Genomic DNA, 16,791 nt, shown 5'->3' with positions numbered 1-16,791 from the left:
CCTCAACTGTTTCCCCAGGCCTCTTCGTCTGTTTAGACAAGATTAGACAACACTCCCTACATAAATCACCGAGAGCAGACTCAAGGCCTTCAGTGGGCACTTGGGCAACTCCTAGAATGGGCAAACTAAGATAAGGGGGACTTGAACAAAAGGACACAGAGACCCTGTTATAGGGAGGGTGAGTCTGCTGATTTAGGAAGGAGGCGCCTGGACTTCACTGCACAGCGCCTGCTCTGGAGAGAAGGTCAGCTAGCGACCACCGTGAGGAAGACTGCTTACTTCTTCCCTCGACCACCAAAGACCCTCACGCTATTTTCACTACGCCTGCTTGGACTATGTAAATGAATCCTGGGAACTCATTATCATAAGACAGCCCTTTCCAGGAAATCTAATGAATATGTATGATTTGTGCGTATGGAAGCTGATGTCCCTTGCTAATTCTTGGGAGCCCTTAAGGTGGAGAATCCCCAGGGAGACCTCAGCACTGCTAATAAAGAATTCCTGCTTAACAGTAAAAAAACTTTACGGTTGAGGCCATTTCTTTGTTTCAGTAAAGACCCTGCAGTGTCTCTCTTAAGCTGCCCCTCTGTTTGCCTGTCACAGACCAACACACGCAGCCCTGCACACACAGAATTTCCACCCGATGCCTAAAACGCCTTCACGAAAAGTTGTCTTCAGAAGTGTAAGCCTTCTGGGAGCATTTAAAAAAAAATTGTTTTACAAAAACTGGCATTTTCCAAGGAAAACTGTTGTACTGAAAGATTTCAAAACCAGCCCCAAACATTGTGCATGCTGATACACTAAGGGTCTTTGTCTCTTTTCTAGAGACAAACCACAGACACAACTCACCAGTCTGCTACTGCATTACTAATTGCTTAACATTTACAAAAGGCTCTGAGATCTTTTGATAGAGACTGCAGGAGAAAGACAAAGCCTCCATTAATTATAATAGAGAATTAATAATCCCAGGCAGATCAAAGGCAAAGACTTGATCGAATCCACATAAAGGCACTGTATCAAGGGACTGCATTCAAAGCAGAACTGTGGTAATAAAGGAAATTATTTATATGTCTCAGCAGGCAGACAAGGCACTCAACAGCCAGGCTCTTTTGCTGAAAGAAACAGAAAGACTGACAAAAAGGGAAAAGTAAAGCTAAAGGCAACTTTTAGGAAAGGGCTGTAATAATGCTTTTGGTTTAGTTGCAAAGAGCAGGCCATGCTTGCTCATATGGATGTGTTAAACTCGCACAGACAAGCGGCCTGTTCTGTGACTGCCGGAACAAAGACCTCCCCCTTATTTTTGCCAGGGGTAAAACACACATCTAGCAGGGTAGCAGTGTATTCAATTCTTCAGCCAGTTGGAAACGCTTATGAGAAGCTGCGGCTTTGTTTTGCTTGTGAGGGTGAAATACAGCTTTCAGATTTTCACCCATGACAATTCTTATTTTTCTATCGAGTTGTTGAGGGTGGGGGGAGGGTGAAAAAAGAATTTGCATTTTTCCATGGGTGACACCTGTGTTGAGATAGGCAATATTAAGATGGGTACAGCTGTCCTGGCCAAGCCCTGCACGTGTGAAAAAGAGAAGAGGAAGGCTGTGCTGAGGCAGAATGGGAACAGGCAGAGATGGAGCCACTTGAGAGAGAAGAGAGCTGAACAGACCGCAGCGGCCACCAGCGGCATTCAACTTCACCAGCACTGGCAACTGAGCACCAAACCAGACAAAATGAGACTCTGTAATTACTAAGCACACAGATCTTTAGCCAGTTATGTGGCCCCTTTTACTTCAGCAAGAAAGCTGAACCCTGCAAAAAGCGAGCTGCTGCGCACTGAGCCAGTTTTCTGCTCCCGCTGGCCGCAGGGCCCTGCGAACACCGCGCTGGGGCTGCCGAGGAGGAGGAAGGAGGGTCCTGTCCTCAGCCAGCCGCTGCCACGCTGCGCAGCCTCTCCTCAGTGTCAGCCATGGACAACACAACAGCCAGCAAAGCAGGACTGACTACCTCAGGACTGACTGTCCCACACTGCGGGAATAACCGAACAGATCCCCCCTCCGGTATTTATCTGCCTCTGGTAGCAACTCCCAGAGCCAGGGCTGCCCCACGGCTGCCTGGGCACAAACAGACAGTGGTAAAAACCAAGGTAAGCCCTCAGTACTGACACAGAGCCATTGTTATTAACATCGGGCTCTTCTTTCCAGCAGTCCTACCATTCCCATTCAAGCCTCACACCTACCGAAGGACCAGACCAGAATTCACCTCAGCATTTGGCTCCCCAGCTGCTGTGGTCTCCTTCTGTTCAGCTCATGAAACAGGTCTAACACCCACTTAGTACAAATACTTAACTAGGAATCCTTTGAAATAGGTTCTGCAAGGCAGAACAGCAAGATGCAGACTGGCCGAAGCATACAGAGAGCTATGGAACTAAAAAAGTCAAACTTGGGATTCATCGTTTTGCTGTAAATCCCTGTTTCTCATTCCTTTCGTTATTGCCTTAAGTCACAGTTGTGTAGCTGTCTTCATCATGCTGTCAGCAAAGGGGCACCCCAGACACCATCTCCACCCCCAGCTGCCACCCACCCTTCCCTTCTGCTGGCACTAGTGGTGGCAGAAGCCACATTAAGGCACAGAGTGGGGACATAGTGTGCAGTAAGCCTGAAAAGTAACCAGATAAGAAAGGAAAAAAAATATAAAGTTCATTTTCATGGTATAGACACACAAACTCTAATGATGGCCAAAAAAACCAAACAAACAACCCAAACAAAAAGAATCCCCAACCAGCAGAAATAAGAGTGTGGAAAGAATGGTGTTTTAAAGTTAAAGTATTTATAAAGTTACACCTAAAAAGGTGAGGTTTTCAAGTATAGAAAAAGCCACCCAGCAGATACTGACCTAGCCAGCTCTGCTTCAGCCTCCCTGCATCGACCTTACAGCAGAAATCCCACAGTTTTGAAAATGGCACATTTTTTAAATCACCTTTCCTCATGCCGGAGAGGTGTAAGTGTATTTTTAAGCAGCTCTCTGAGGCCTGGAACCAGCACCTGGCTGGGAGCAGGACCCCACAACTTAACAGCGTGTATCCATTCATTTCATGGACGTGAGATTTTTCTCCCCCATTTCCTGCCTCTTGAAAGAGCTTTTGCACGGCCTTGTTAATAAATGGGAAAATGTTTGGGGTAAGGAGAGGGTCCCAAGACCTCAAGCATGTATTTTATTTCTAAGGCAAAAATAAAATACTCTCTAAAGTATCTACCCCTTCCCCAGCAATCCTAAGAACTAACACACCGAAACTATACAGCTTTTATACTCCAGGACATGAACTGGCCATACTTTTGGCGCTTGCTCTGCCCTGAACTTGTAAACAGATTGCTTAAATCCCAGAGATTTTTGACAGGGAAAAGCCAGGCTGCTGCCTCAAACATCACAGGCAGTATCTGCAGCTTGAGAGGATAGTAAAAGCAACGAGGGAAAGCTACGCTCCTCCCCCTGCACACAAGTTCTACTTGAAAATGGGGAAAGGGTACTTTCTCAGCGCCCCCCCAGTACCAATTCCAACAGAACATTCGAAAGGTCATTTCTTCCCCCGAAGTAGTGGTGGAGGATTACATTCTCCCAAGCATAACTCATGAGCACCAGGACAACTTCCACCTGAAAGAAGGATGCGGAGTCAAATTAGCCTGATGACAACAGAGGGAAAGAAAAAGTCTGATATCAAGAGGAAAGGACTGAAGGAGACATCTGGCCTGTATGCGCCCCCAGTAGAGAACCTACAAGGCATTTTAAGTTTACTGCCATCAATTCTCCATGAAATACCATATTTTACCATATAGTGCTTAGTACTCTCCAAGGCTTCCGTGTGCTCCTGCAACCAAAGCAGATGGGCACAAGCAGGTAGGGAACAGCACGTTCACAGTCTGGGATTTCCATCTGAGATCCCCAACGAAGCAGGTTGATTTCTGCAAGGTGCCAAGCACCAACAAGACTTTTTTAACCAAAAAGCAACTCCAGAAATGACAATCAACTCACTACTTAAGGTATCCGTGTCTGATGGGTCCAGCCAAAGCAAATCACTAAGGGGAGAGAGCAGAAGCTGTCAGAAGCAGCGCTAACAGCGTACTCTGGAATAGAGGTGCCTAGTCCATTCGTTCAATTCTTGTCTTCTGCACCATAAAGAAATCTGGGAGAAAAGAGCACTTCAGTTTACTGCCTTCTACAAGCTCTGTCTCTGATCCCACATCCAAATGTAACTGTGCAAACTTTATCAAGCAGAACACTCTGCATCGAAAAAGTCTCTACTGTGGCTCATGGTAACACGTTTTACAACCGAGCTGGTTTCCATCCTTCCCCAACTTCTTTCCACCTCCCTCTCATGGTTTGACACTTCATTTGTTGGTACCCGAATGAAACCCCCTTAGTTAACTGCCCAAGCAGCGTTACCCGATTCAGCTTCCTGCTTTCCCTATATCCTTTGCCCCCCTTCCCAAAGGCACGAAGAGGTTAACAACCACCACCAAAAGCAGTCCCCTGTGCAAACATGAAAACATTTGATGTTGTTTGTTCTTCTGAACACGTCAAGAGAAGTAGAGACTAACAGACTCACTTCTGAAGGCAGCGATGGCAGGTGAGCACAAGAAGTAACAGAAAGGCACCGTCTTCTCCAGCTGATAGTACAGAGCTCAACAAACAAACTTCACTCAGATGGAAGGGAGGCTACAGCTATGACTTGCAATTCAAAAAAAGCAACTTTTTTGCTTGTGCAACATGATTCTACAGGAAGAATAAGCTGAGATAAATGATCCTGCAAACCACAAGAAGTCCATATGCCTAATCACTGGAATTGCCCAAATATCACCCAGAAAGACAAGTAAAACCCTGAAAAACACTCATTTTTAGCAACTATATTTGCAAGACACATGTTGAGGGTTTGCTAGTAAATGCTAGTTTTCAGTTCAACGGAGGGACAGGCAGTGCTCCAGACTAGTAGCTTTAACCTAAACACTCAACACATAGTTTTCAGAGTACAAAATACCGAGGGTTGCTCAGGCCCAGCTCTACCTTTCCTGTGTCCTACCCACATCCAGGGCAGTAGAGCAGAGTACTGAAAATGGCACTATGGAAGCAGACACTGCAAAATACAAAGAAATTTTCTCAATGGTTTCCAGACAAGTCATATGTGGAAAATTATTTTAGTTGTTGCTCTGAGCACCAGAGGAGCCTGCCAAGAGAAACACTTCAGTGATAAGCACTACAGACCTCACAGTAAAAGAAAGTCTGGAACTCAGAGCCCACGGTCAGATAAAAGCCAGTCCAAGGGGAAAGTACAGTGAAGACAGCGGCTGCCATAAAAGCATTCAGATGCTTACTCTGCCACATTTAAGTAACAAATAGACACCACCAGGTTCTAATGAAGCCGCTAAAGATCATGTAGAAAGAGTGGAGTCCAGTCCAGTCTCCCAAACGCAGCCCTCAAGGGATAACAAAATGCAATCATGAAACAACAGCCAGTCCAAGAATCAAATCAAGTCCAAAGCACAAGCCAATGTCACATTTCACCAAATATCAAAAAGACCCGAAGTTGTTATTGTTTGTTTACTTAGTCAGCACACCAGTTCTACACAGTTTGCAGTTCTAGCTTTCTGTGGTCTCTTTTAAAGCCTTCACACTGATAATAGCAGGTCCTATGAGCTGGACAAGGTGGTGTTTCAGTGGGGCTAGATATCTTAAAGACTTTCAAGCTCAGCTACTGCTCAGTCCCAAAAGTTTTCTAACTACACAGCCTCTCCAACTCACCCTCACTACAGAAGCAGCCAGCACAGCAGCCCAGGGGAATCTGTGCTTTCCTCCTCACTGAAAGGTTTGACAGGCAAAAAAGACAAAAAAGATTGTACTCTTACTAGTACCTCAGTCCAAAACCAGTAAAAGGACCCTGATGAGAAGCAGACTTCCACTGCACACCCTTGTATTCACATGCTCATAAATCACTAATCCACAGACTTCATGCTGTTTAAGACATGTCCCCACTCCAGCCTTTGAAGGGCCTAAGCTGCCAGGGAGCCACATAAGATCACTGGATAATTCAGAGTGGAAAGGACCTCAGGAGGTTTCTAGCTGAACCTCCTCCTCAAAGCAGGGTCAGCTGAGATCCAGCCAGGTTGCTGAGGGCTTTACCATGTCATGTTTTAAAACCACCAAGAACAGAGGCTGCACAAACTCCTAGGCATCCTGTCCCACTGCTTCATAGACACCAGCATGAAAAGCTTTCTACCTTTGTCCAGACTGAACCTCATTCGTTTCGGTTTATACCCGTTGTCTGTCTCCTCTGCTATGCACAACGGTGAAGAACCTGGCTCCAGCTTCTCAGTGATCTCCTCGCAGGTACCAGCAGACAGAAAGATCTCCCTGAAGCAGTCTCTTCCACAGGCTGGACAAGCCCAGCTCCCTCAGCTCTCCTCACAGAGAGGGGTTGCCCACTGCTGAAGGTGCTCTAGTTTGGCCACGTCTTCCCTGTACTGAGGAGCCCCAAACTGGGCGCAGTGCATCAGCTGGGATCTAAGGAGTGCTGAGTAGAGGGGGATAGTCACTTTGCTCAATCCACTGGCCCAGGATACTGTTGACCTTCGCAGCAGCGGCACACTGCTGGCCCAGGGTCAGCTCGTGGTCCACCAGGGCCCCCAGGGCCTTTCCAGCAGAGCTGCCCCCAGGCAGGCTGTCTCCAGCCCCGCTCATGGCAGGGGGCTCTTCTTTTCCGAGTGCAGGGCTTTTCATTTGTTCTTGTTGGGTTTCAGAAAGTCCCTCTCAGCCCGTTTCTCCTGCCTGTCTACGTCTCCCTGAACGGCAGCCCTGCCCTCAAGTATATCAGCTGGTCACCCCGTTTGGCATCATCAGTGAACTGTACGAGCCTGCACCCTGAAAGGGAATGAAAGGGCTCAAACAAATGAATTTCTGACAATTATTAAGACTAAACTGTGAGTAGTTTTGCTTGTGGTTTACTTCATTTGTTTCTCAAGGACTCCTCAACTGTTTCCTTAGGTCCCTTTGTCTGTTTAGAAAAGATTAAAACACTTGTTAGGCTCCCGACAGAAATCACCGAGAGCAGACTCAAGGCCTTCAGTGGGCACTTGGGCAACTCCTAGAATGGGCAAACTAAGATAAAGGGGACTCGAACAAAAGGACACAGAGACCCTGTTATAGGGAGGGTGATTCTGCTGATTTAGGAAGGAGGCGCCTGGACTTCACTGCACAGCGCCTGCTCTGGAGAGAAGGTCAGCTAGCGACCACCGTGAGGAAGACTGCTTACTTCTTCCCTCGACCACCAAAGACCCTCACGCTATTTGCACTACGCCTGCTTGGACTATGTAAATGAATTCTGGGAACTCATTATCATAAGACAGCCCTTTCCAGGAAATCTAATGAATATGTATGATTTGTGCGTATGGAAGCTGATGTCCCTTGCTAATTCCTGGGAGCCCTTAAGGTGGAGAATCCCCAGGGAGACCTCAGCACTGCTAATAAAGAATTCCTGCTTAACAGTAAAAAAACTTTACGGTTGAGGCAATTTCTTTGTTTCAACCCCATCACCTCCTCCAGGTCACTGATGAAGAGGTTAAACAGGACACAACCCAGGACAGACCACGAGACAGACAGATCACACAACACAGGGGCAGTGCCACAGGCAGCCATGAGGGTCTTTTCCCCCTTTACTTGCATGGGGATTAGTTGCTCTGTTTTCACTCTTCCAATGTAATTGCTGGGAAATCATTCACACTGCCACTACAGCTCCACGGAATCCTCTGGCCGACTGTGCTGCGACACACCAAACTACTTAGCCTCCCTGAAAAACAGTGCCCATCTCCCGTGCATTCAGCACAAAAGCAGAATTCCCCAGTTCGGACAGTTTCAAAGTGTGTTTGCATTCTTGGAGAAACCTCTCACCAACCACGGGATCAGCAGCACATTGATTTAGCAAATGAGGGAACCCAGCAGGGATGCCTTCCACCAAGATTCTGGGCATCTGCATGTAATGACATTCACGGGAAGAAAAGTCACTCACTAAAAATTACAATTTGTTTTACCAGTTTGTCCACAGAAAAGAAAATCTACATGTGTTCTCTGCTGGTTGAAGAGCTGACGGAGAAAAGCTTTTTAGCAGGTGCTGAACTAGCTTGGTAAATATTGGTACCTTTAATCTGTTTGTTAATGTGTAAATGACAGGAATTAAGGGATCAGAAATACACGGTTGGAAGGAGAGTATAAAATAAACAAACACCTTAAATGTCTGAGTCACAGCTTGGTCAAGCACAGCTCCCTAACCTTCCTATTGCTCATACTACTGATGTCAGCAGAGCAACAGCCACCACAGTTTACTTTTTTAAACTAAATGATACGAAGCTAAATGATGCTGAGGATCCGGGGTGCTGATTTAAACTATGGCCCCTCACTGTGTTAATGCAGCTACAGCTGCAGAGCTGCAGTAAAAGTGGGCATTTTCAAGACAGCTGTCTAATTAAGCACATCGTAAGTGGCAGAGAGAGAAACTATTAGTCTGAATCTATGTGAGCAGTCAGAGGAAAAACCCACAAGCACCCAGTTATCCCAGACACGTCATGGAAACAAATATCTACCTTTCTCCTTCAACCATACAGCAGAGAGTGGCCAGTCCCTCTTCCCTTCCCATGACCATCTGTCTCTCTCCCTGACGAGGGACCCCCAAAAAACCCAGCTCCACGGAATCAGAGGGATGTTGCTTGGAAGGACCTGCCAAGGTCCAGCTTGAAGCTGGACTGTGCCACATTAGATGAGGTCAGTCACGACAGCTTCTCCCCTCCACATGCAAAGGAAACCCCATCAGATTGTGCGGCAGACAGGATCAGATCTGCCGTTCAGGCAGCAGATCTGGCTTGCTCCTGGCACAGCAGGACCACTTGGAGCATGACATCCTGCACCCAATTAAAATCCAGTTTCCCAGTGATAGGGCTCCATTACACACCCTTACTTAATTACCCAGTCAGAGAGTCAAGATCCCTGTCAGACCAAATTCAGTGCAGATCCAAGACACATCTCTAGTGTTGGCATTCTTGCTGCCTGCCTCATTTTCCAGTGGAACCAATTCACTGTAACACACTGGGAGCCATGCACAGGGGAGAAGGCAAACAGTAATCTCAAGGGACAATTTAATAACCCTATTCCCGACGAGGAATATTAAGCAGAAAGTGCAAGCCTGGATGCCCTGGTACTTTCTCCCATTCTACTGTTTCTGAATAAAATCCTGTGAGTTTTACAAAGCCTCTAAATCCATCTGCTGGACTCGGCAAGTCAGAGAGCAAGCAACACTATTCTATTTTAAAATGACAGAAGTGTCTGCATCTGTTTAATAACACACATGCATACATCTGCCAAACAGACCTAGTGGAAAGACACTTTCTGAGGATTACACATTTTTCTATTTAAAGACAGTAAAAAAAGGCACTGTGCCTCTATATAGACATCAGAATAGCTCCACTCCTCATCCAGCCCTCAGTCTCCTTCCTTACTCCAAATAAATTGCCTATGCAACCATCTCAGCTAATTAAAAATTAGCAATAAGGCCATATGGCAGCTACAATGGAAAATACACTATTCCTTTTTTCAGTGGATTTCATTATGGTTCAGCCATGTAATGAAAGAGGTACTGAAGAAGGAACTGAAATTCCAGGAGCCAGAACAGCTGGCTTGTTTTATGACCAAAATGCAGCATACATTGAAAAGAGATTTTATAAGAGTTTTTATCTGCTCACCAGACAGGTCTCGGGGATTATAAAGAAGCCCTTTTTAACTTGGAGAAGCAGTCACTGAGAGGCAAAACCGAATTCTCAAAGATCCTGTCGCTCACCACAACCAGCAAAGCCAAAACCAGAATCCCATCCCGCGGCCTCTCCTCTCAGCCTAAGGGCTCTGGAGAGGGGTCTGCAGCGGGGGCATGGAAACAAATCCTCTGTACAGGATTTATAATGAGGAGATTCGTTGTGTGGATATATGTTCCTCTGAGGAAGTGACAGTGATTTAAGGGCCCAAAGAGTAGGGAGCCACTGCTCTCGGCCAGTACACGCTGCCAGGTGTGCATGTTCTCTCCACATCTGGTTTTCAGAGCAAGACTTAACTGGATTCAAATTACAAAATCCTGAAACCACATATGTTAGCCATAATTATTTTTCCAGCTAAACTAGACATACACAACAGTGAATTTTGGGTTGCAGCTTTCTACTTGGCCAACAGAAGAGTACAAATTAGGAAATCTATACCTGAGCAGAATATGCCTCACCCTGGAGAGATCGCTTGGCCACTGACCTATTAGTTGTGCAGCACAGAGGTTCCTGTTCCCGCTTCCCCTCCGTGCTCAGCCCACCCCCAAAGACAAGCAGAGCTCCCTGTCACCCACCAAGAACTGCTCGTTTAGATCCCTCGCACCCAGCCAGGGACAGCACGAACCACCACGAGCAGCCTGGCCTGCAGCAGAAGCCCCAGGACCCAGCGCTCCTCCTGAGGGCAGCCTGGAAGAGGCCCTGAAAAGTGGGGCTCTCCTGCTGCTCACCCTGCCCCTCCGTCCCTTCCACCTCCCTCCTCGAGCCGTGCTTCCCTCCACCCCCAGCCCTCAGCCCAGGGTGAGAAATGCTGATGCAGCCTGGGACAACAACCAGAGGCAGGTACAGCCCACCTGACGTAAAGGAAGGGCCAGGCCGTGGATGCCATCGAGAGCCCGGGGAAGACGCGCCGCAGACGCACATACTTTGCAAGCTAAACAACTCTGACAACCACGTCAGTTAATTTTGCTGTGCCCTAAGGAAAAAACCTAAGCTTCACCTGTGACACTGCACGTATATAACACATTTCACAGAGCAGGCAGAGGACATACGCGGCAGAGGACAAGCAACTACCAAAGTAGAAGAGCTCAGTTAGAGGGCTGTGCAGAGTAAGGCACGTGGACACCACGGCAGCTGACCAGAACAGAGGCCGCGCCATCAGTCACTTCCAGACACTGCCACAGATCAGACCTTTCCCTGCAGTCACCTGGTTGACTTTCAAGGAGCTGGCTTCTGCAGAAGAATACCCAGATCCCGTTAGTTCAGAGAACCTGGAGATCTGCTGAATTCACGATTGCCATAATGAGCAGAGGTCAGCACAAGAAGAAGCCTTTGTGAAACAAGGCTTCCCCTTCCTTCTTTCCTGCTGGCCTCCAGGTCTCCTGAAACAACTGTGGGGAGTTTGAGGGCTGGCCCTTAGCCTGCTGCTGCAGCGAAGACCCTGCCCCGCCGGCGTGAGAACACGGACAGACTGAAAGTGCTGAAAAGGGACCAAGACTCCAGGGTTAGGAAGGCACACACAGAGCCTCCTGCATTACCAGCAGCAGCAGGGGCAACAGGGATCACAAACAGACGATGTTATAGGTGAGGCAGAAAATTCCTCCTCCTTAGGAGGAATTCTCCTCCTAGTCAGTGTCTCTGTACAGTCCTACGTCCCCACCGAGACGTCATGTCCCACCAAACCTGACACAGACAACCTCTCAGGTGCGTATTTGTAGGCCAAGATTTTTAGTGGTGCTCAAGAGATTTGTACACTCGGCTCCCTTTGAAAACTAACAGCAATTTGGCATCCAAATCCCTCATGGGCAGCTCGGAAGTACCAGCTACGCTGGCACTTCCACATTTACAAACTTGAATCTCCTCAGCTGTGTCCGTGACACTTGTATGCGTAAGGAACACACACTAAATTTCCTTCCCAGTTGCACAGCAAAGCTGTAACTGCTGAAACACCAATTCCTGCTACTGCCAGTCTCTGCCTCGCACCAGTCTTGCCACAGACCACATAACCCTGAATCCCTTAGCAACAAGTTGTTCTGACATGCTTTTGCAATGGAAAGAGCTTGCCAGCTAATCTCCCAATCTCCTAACATCAAAGCATGCTCCAAAGCTCAAAGCACTGCATTGGAAAACTCCACCAGCTTCATCTGTTTTCCGATCAGCTGGCCTGTAACAGTTCTTGAAGTACGTAAAACGACATTTAGCACTGTTACACATAACTATACTAAATCTTCTGGGTTCCTGTATTGCTGACATGCAAATCAGTAGGATGCATTTATACTAATAAAGAGATCAAAATATCACAACTCTTAAAAACATAAGCACTTAAGTCAATATGATGAGTGCCTTTATAAGAACACAGGGCAGAACACAGCCTGATCTCCCCGCACAGATCCACCAGTGGGACCAAGAATCGCCCCTTCACACTGTCCAGCAGAAAGCATCTGCAAAGGCTTCGCGTGAAGGCGTGAACTTTGCAGCTCCCCCTGCTCACACCAGGCCTGCGTGCAGCCCTCCACACACCAAAGTCTCACAGGGCTCACCCACACACTCCTCTAAACAGACTGCCAGATGCCAGCTTCTCGCAGTCTCTCCAGGATGTAAGTGTTAGTAAATCCTTTAGAAGAAATGAAAACAGATATCACTGAACAATGGCTTTTAAATAAGGGTAAACTTTAAGGAGAAAAGGGTCCCTTTCCAAATCCTTGTGTTAGTATTTTTAAGAAATTTGAAATCTGGTTTTGGAAAATCAGAAGCATTGATAACCACCTTGATAAGGTTTTACAATGAAACATAACAGTCTTCTTACAATGAATCTTATTTAATGATTGCAACTCTGAAAATAAAACAACTTTAAAATATCTGTTTTTCTTAAATAAAAGCAAGTCACCTTCTTCAACCCACGGCTGAAGAGCTATACGTATAACTTGCTGCATCCTGTCTGGAAGAAAACTTGCAGCTGTAATTCAAAACTCTATTGTCTCACCAAGAGGCTGTGCCTAAAGCTGCGTTGTGTGAACCATCCTAGCCTAGCTGCGGCTACAGGAGAAAAATAGGGGATTTATGACACTATTAAGAGGATGATTCATGTGCATGTAAAGTTCATTTCGGTTGAGACACTGACGCAAACTATATCCACAGGACAGCTTTTGCCAGAATAGAAGACAGTGTCAGCCCCCAAACTGGCACTGCTCTAGCCAGACTGAAAGCAGGCCCGCTCAGAGGTACACCTGAGCCCCACAGGAGAAACCCAGCAACGAGGCGACGCAGGTTCCAACTGGAAATTTAGGTCTCTCTGTTTAAATGAGTAGTTGAAAGGATAATAAATTGAACCTGAATTTGCATAGGTCTGCACAGTCTTTCTATGGATATATACACACATCTGGAACGGTATATAGCTTCAATATAATTATATGCAAACTCCTCTCTTAAACAGCAAGTAATTTGGCCTAACCAGCACCCGTCTCATCTTCTGCTTGGATATTTCAGCAGCAGTAGCCCATTACAATGCACAAGCACGCTTCCCCAGCCAAGTATCCTCTCAGACTGCAGCAAATGCACTTGTGTGAACCAGGGCCACAGAATCAGACCTTACATTCTTTGTATTTGTCTCACCATCTGACTAAGAATTCACTGCCACATACCACGAGCATGGTGAGTAGGTTAAGATGGGGGTGAGCTCCAACACCAGTCTATTGAAAGGAAAAGCCTTAAAAATACATGGAGTACCAGGTCAGAAGACAGCAGGACGCAACCAGTTGAAGCTTATCTCAGATTGCACCTCAAGGATCTGCGAGAGGCAGATCTGCTCATGAAGCTTCCTGTTGGGTGAGAATTACCACAGGAGTAGCCAGCACCCTGCAAGTCCCCTGGCACCTCACCGCTAGTCAGAAATGCGGACATGCCTCAGGACAAAAGCTGGGGTACAGGCACCACATGAGTAGCACACCTCCATCCTGAGCTTTCTAGGCACCAGGTGATGCCAAAGTCCCAGTTTTTCCACATCAGAGAGGTCAGAGCGATCACTCCGCCAGCTCCAGTTCATAAAGTAGGATACACGGGCACCACCAGCATGAAACACAACCTGCAATGGCCAGGAATGGTTGTGACAAATCCTGGGCACGAGTAATACCACCACTATGAGTGACACCTGCAACATGAATGAAAATTACGTTAAGGATGCCTTACAGCTTTACGTCTTTTTAGGATCTACTGAACAGGCATCTTTCAGCACCATTTTAAAGCTAAAGACATTTGTTAGAAGTGCCAAGCAGCCACTAGGCAGTGGCTAAAGCAAATGTGCAAAGAAGTTCAATTTTGTGCAGTCTGTTTACACAGATACACCTCTGGAGACAGCATAAGAGACAGCATTAAAAAAAGATTTTAACTCTTTTCAGTATACCATATTCAAATGAAAGATGAGATCCACTTTCCAAGCAAGTGCCATTCTCCTATCCTGTTGCGTTCACGGGAATGCCTTACAGACTCCAGATGTGCTCATCGATACAAAGGCAACAAAGTAGAGCTGGTTTTGAACCTCTTTTCTCTGTAGAGAGCAATCACCTGCACAAGCAGTCCTATCAGTTTCAAAAGAATGATAAAGAAGCTGTTTCCTCTGATTTAACCCTGCTGTTGAGCTTATTTCCCCATGTTCTTCCCCCCAGAAAGCCCAAGTGGACTGGCAGTACGAGCAGTCTCCCCGGAACAATTTGGAGGTGGGTTTTGGCATGCGTAGAGCTGTGGGAATCAGGCAGATTGTGCAGCACCTTTGCCTAAGGATCATGCCACCAGAGACGACTCAGGAGATAAAAGTTTCTTTCCCTGGCTTTGTCATGGGCTTGCCAGATGATCTGGAACAAGTCATTTCTTCACCCTCCACCTTTTCTTCCTGCAAAACAGAGGCAACAACTCCCACCTTCCTCTGGGAGAAAACCCTTGCCATCTAGTGAAATACTCACCCAACAATCTATTTACCAAACTGGTGTGCCCACAGGTAAATGCAGCAGCAAACTTTCCACAGCCACACTCACTGTTACGCTGAGCCACAGGCCCCAAGAGCAATACTTTAACCTCCCTTAACACACGTAAAACCTTCACATGATCCAGCTGCTGTTGCAGCAATCCTGCCCTCTGCAGCACTGTCATCCCTTTCCTCCTTTCCCCCTCTCCTACTGACTTCATCAGGCACCATAAATTGCTCTTTTCTGGAGCGTTTTCCTCACCCCTGTGCCCACCCTGGACTGTGTCACTGGGAAACAGCACTCAGCAATTAAGTCTGTTGCATTTCTCTAGTGACTCCTCCACATAGGCTATACACACACACACAGATACAGTAACAGGAGGTTTATTTAGCCAAACACCTGCTGTCCAGATCTTTCATACAGTGTGTTATGAGGAAAAGAAAACAAAGCTTTGCAAGTAGGCTTGGAGCGAAGCTTGCAGCAAACCATCCCCTTTATCTCAGTACAAAGACATCACTCTGACCGAGAGGAAAGGAGAGATTTAAGTTCCTTTTACAGATGGAGATGAAACACAGCACTACCTGAAACAGTATCTTTTATAGGGTCTGAAAAGAAGCGAAGGGATCACCTAGCTTACAAACCGTGCCCTGCCGTGGGCCCTGCCAGCACCCCAATAGTTTCCTAATGTATTTAAAGCGTATTTTGGAGCTCCTGAACAGGTGTGATAAGTTTATTAATCACATTACAGATGTGGCACATCTCAAAAGCCCGAGATACACCAAGACGAAGCCACGTCACGCTAACATCAGGCAAACAGATTTCTGCAGATTTCCACACGGTTAAGGGAGGAAGGGGGAAGTAAAAACCAAGTGGTCACACGCACACTGGAACTAACACATCCTGCTTTTCTAAGGATGTGTGTCATGACTGTAAGATTAAGAACACGTGTCTCCACGCAGTGCTCTCCCAACAGACAGGTCCTTTCTCCAGCCCTGTCCCTCCCACGTGGGCTCTCTAGGAGCGTGTAAGGGTTTTTTCTGCTGTGGGACTCCACTAAAGTCTTTCTGTGCTCATTGGTGACCCATTTGGACACAACCTGCAGTCATTTAATAACCCTTAAGACCACTAATTTTCTCACAGGGACATTTTTAGACAAACTATGGGTTAAAAATATTCCTGGGAAGGAAGAGGAAGGGAGGAGCCAAACAGACACTGAGATTACCCGCCCTGTCCTTCCATAGGAAACCAGGGCAAAACCAGCTTCCCCATGAACAACGGTGGCTGCTGCTGCTTTTAAGTCAGGGCCACCTAAGAAGTCAGTTCAGCCATAAATCTCAGAAATGTAAATATAAGGTGCAATAGTGTAAAGCAGAGGTTCAAAGCAGAAGTTCAAAGGCTCCCTCAGTTAAGCAACCTATAGAATCTGACTCAAAACGTCGACAAATTTGACCTGAGGTCTTAACCCCACCTCACCTCCTGGCACCCACTCACACAGCACCGTGTCACGCCGTACTGCTGAAGCAAAAGCAGCAGCAAAGTTGTTTCTGTGCTACAGTAAATACCTCGAATACTGCCACAGTGACTATCACCAGCATACCTAGGAATCTTATTTATCCTCCTGTCATAAAGCAAGGATATGAGCTTACACGGGCCGCCTTGATAAGCCTGATGAACCCTCCTCTCCCAATATAGCCTCTCTAAAAATAGATGTCAGCATGTTATCAAGTAGTTAGCCAAAAACATATTTAAATTTAGTTGCTTATGGGTTGGTAGCCACACATTGTGGTTATTTATGACACGGCTGCCACTCACGATTAAAAGAAGCAAACCACATAAGTAATAAACAAAAACTTTTTCAGTATCATTATAAGGATCTTTGAGCTGCATGGCTCAGAAGTCGTGCACAAAGACGGAAAGGTTTAACATGACTGGATTAGAGCTCTGCACGGACCACGTTAAAGGTCATTCTGTGAATACAGCTGGGATGGCGATAGCAGGCCCGT

The 16,791-nt window shown here is 46.7% G+C and overlaps 1 protein-coding gene across 4 annotated transcripts in view; it reads right to left on the bottom strand.

Moving 5' to 3' along the window:
- PARVB (parvin beta) overlaps positions 1-16,791 on the bottom strand; it is a 67,766-nt gene that overhangs the window by 48,333 nt on the left and 2,642 nt on the right. The window contains exon 1 of one of the 4 annotated variants that reach the window (XM_074825586.1): positions 4,595-4,703. The exons of 2 other annotated variants lie outside the window; for them this stretch is intronic. In XM_074825586.1, the coding sequence (XP_074681687.1) occupies position 4,595 (1 nt within the window). In that variant the 5' untranslated portion in view covers positions 4,596-4,703. Of the gene's footprint in view, positions 1-4,020; positions 4,040-4,594; positions 4,704-16,791 lie in introns of those variants that run through there. One more of the 4 variants, XM_074825587.1, reaches the window with a different exon arrangement.

This window comes from Strix aluco, chromosome 5 (genome assembly GCF_031877795.1).
Source record: "Strix aluco isolate bStrAlu1 chromosome 5, bStrAlu1.hap1, whole genome shotgun sequence".
Classification (NCBI taxonomy): Eukaryota; Metazoa; Chordata; class Aves; order Strigiformes; family Strigidae; genus Strix; species Strix aluco.
This window is presented reverse-complemented; position numbering and strand designations above follow the sequence as displayed.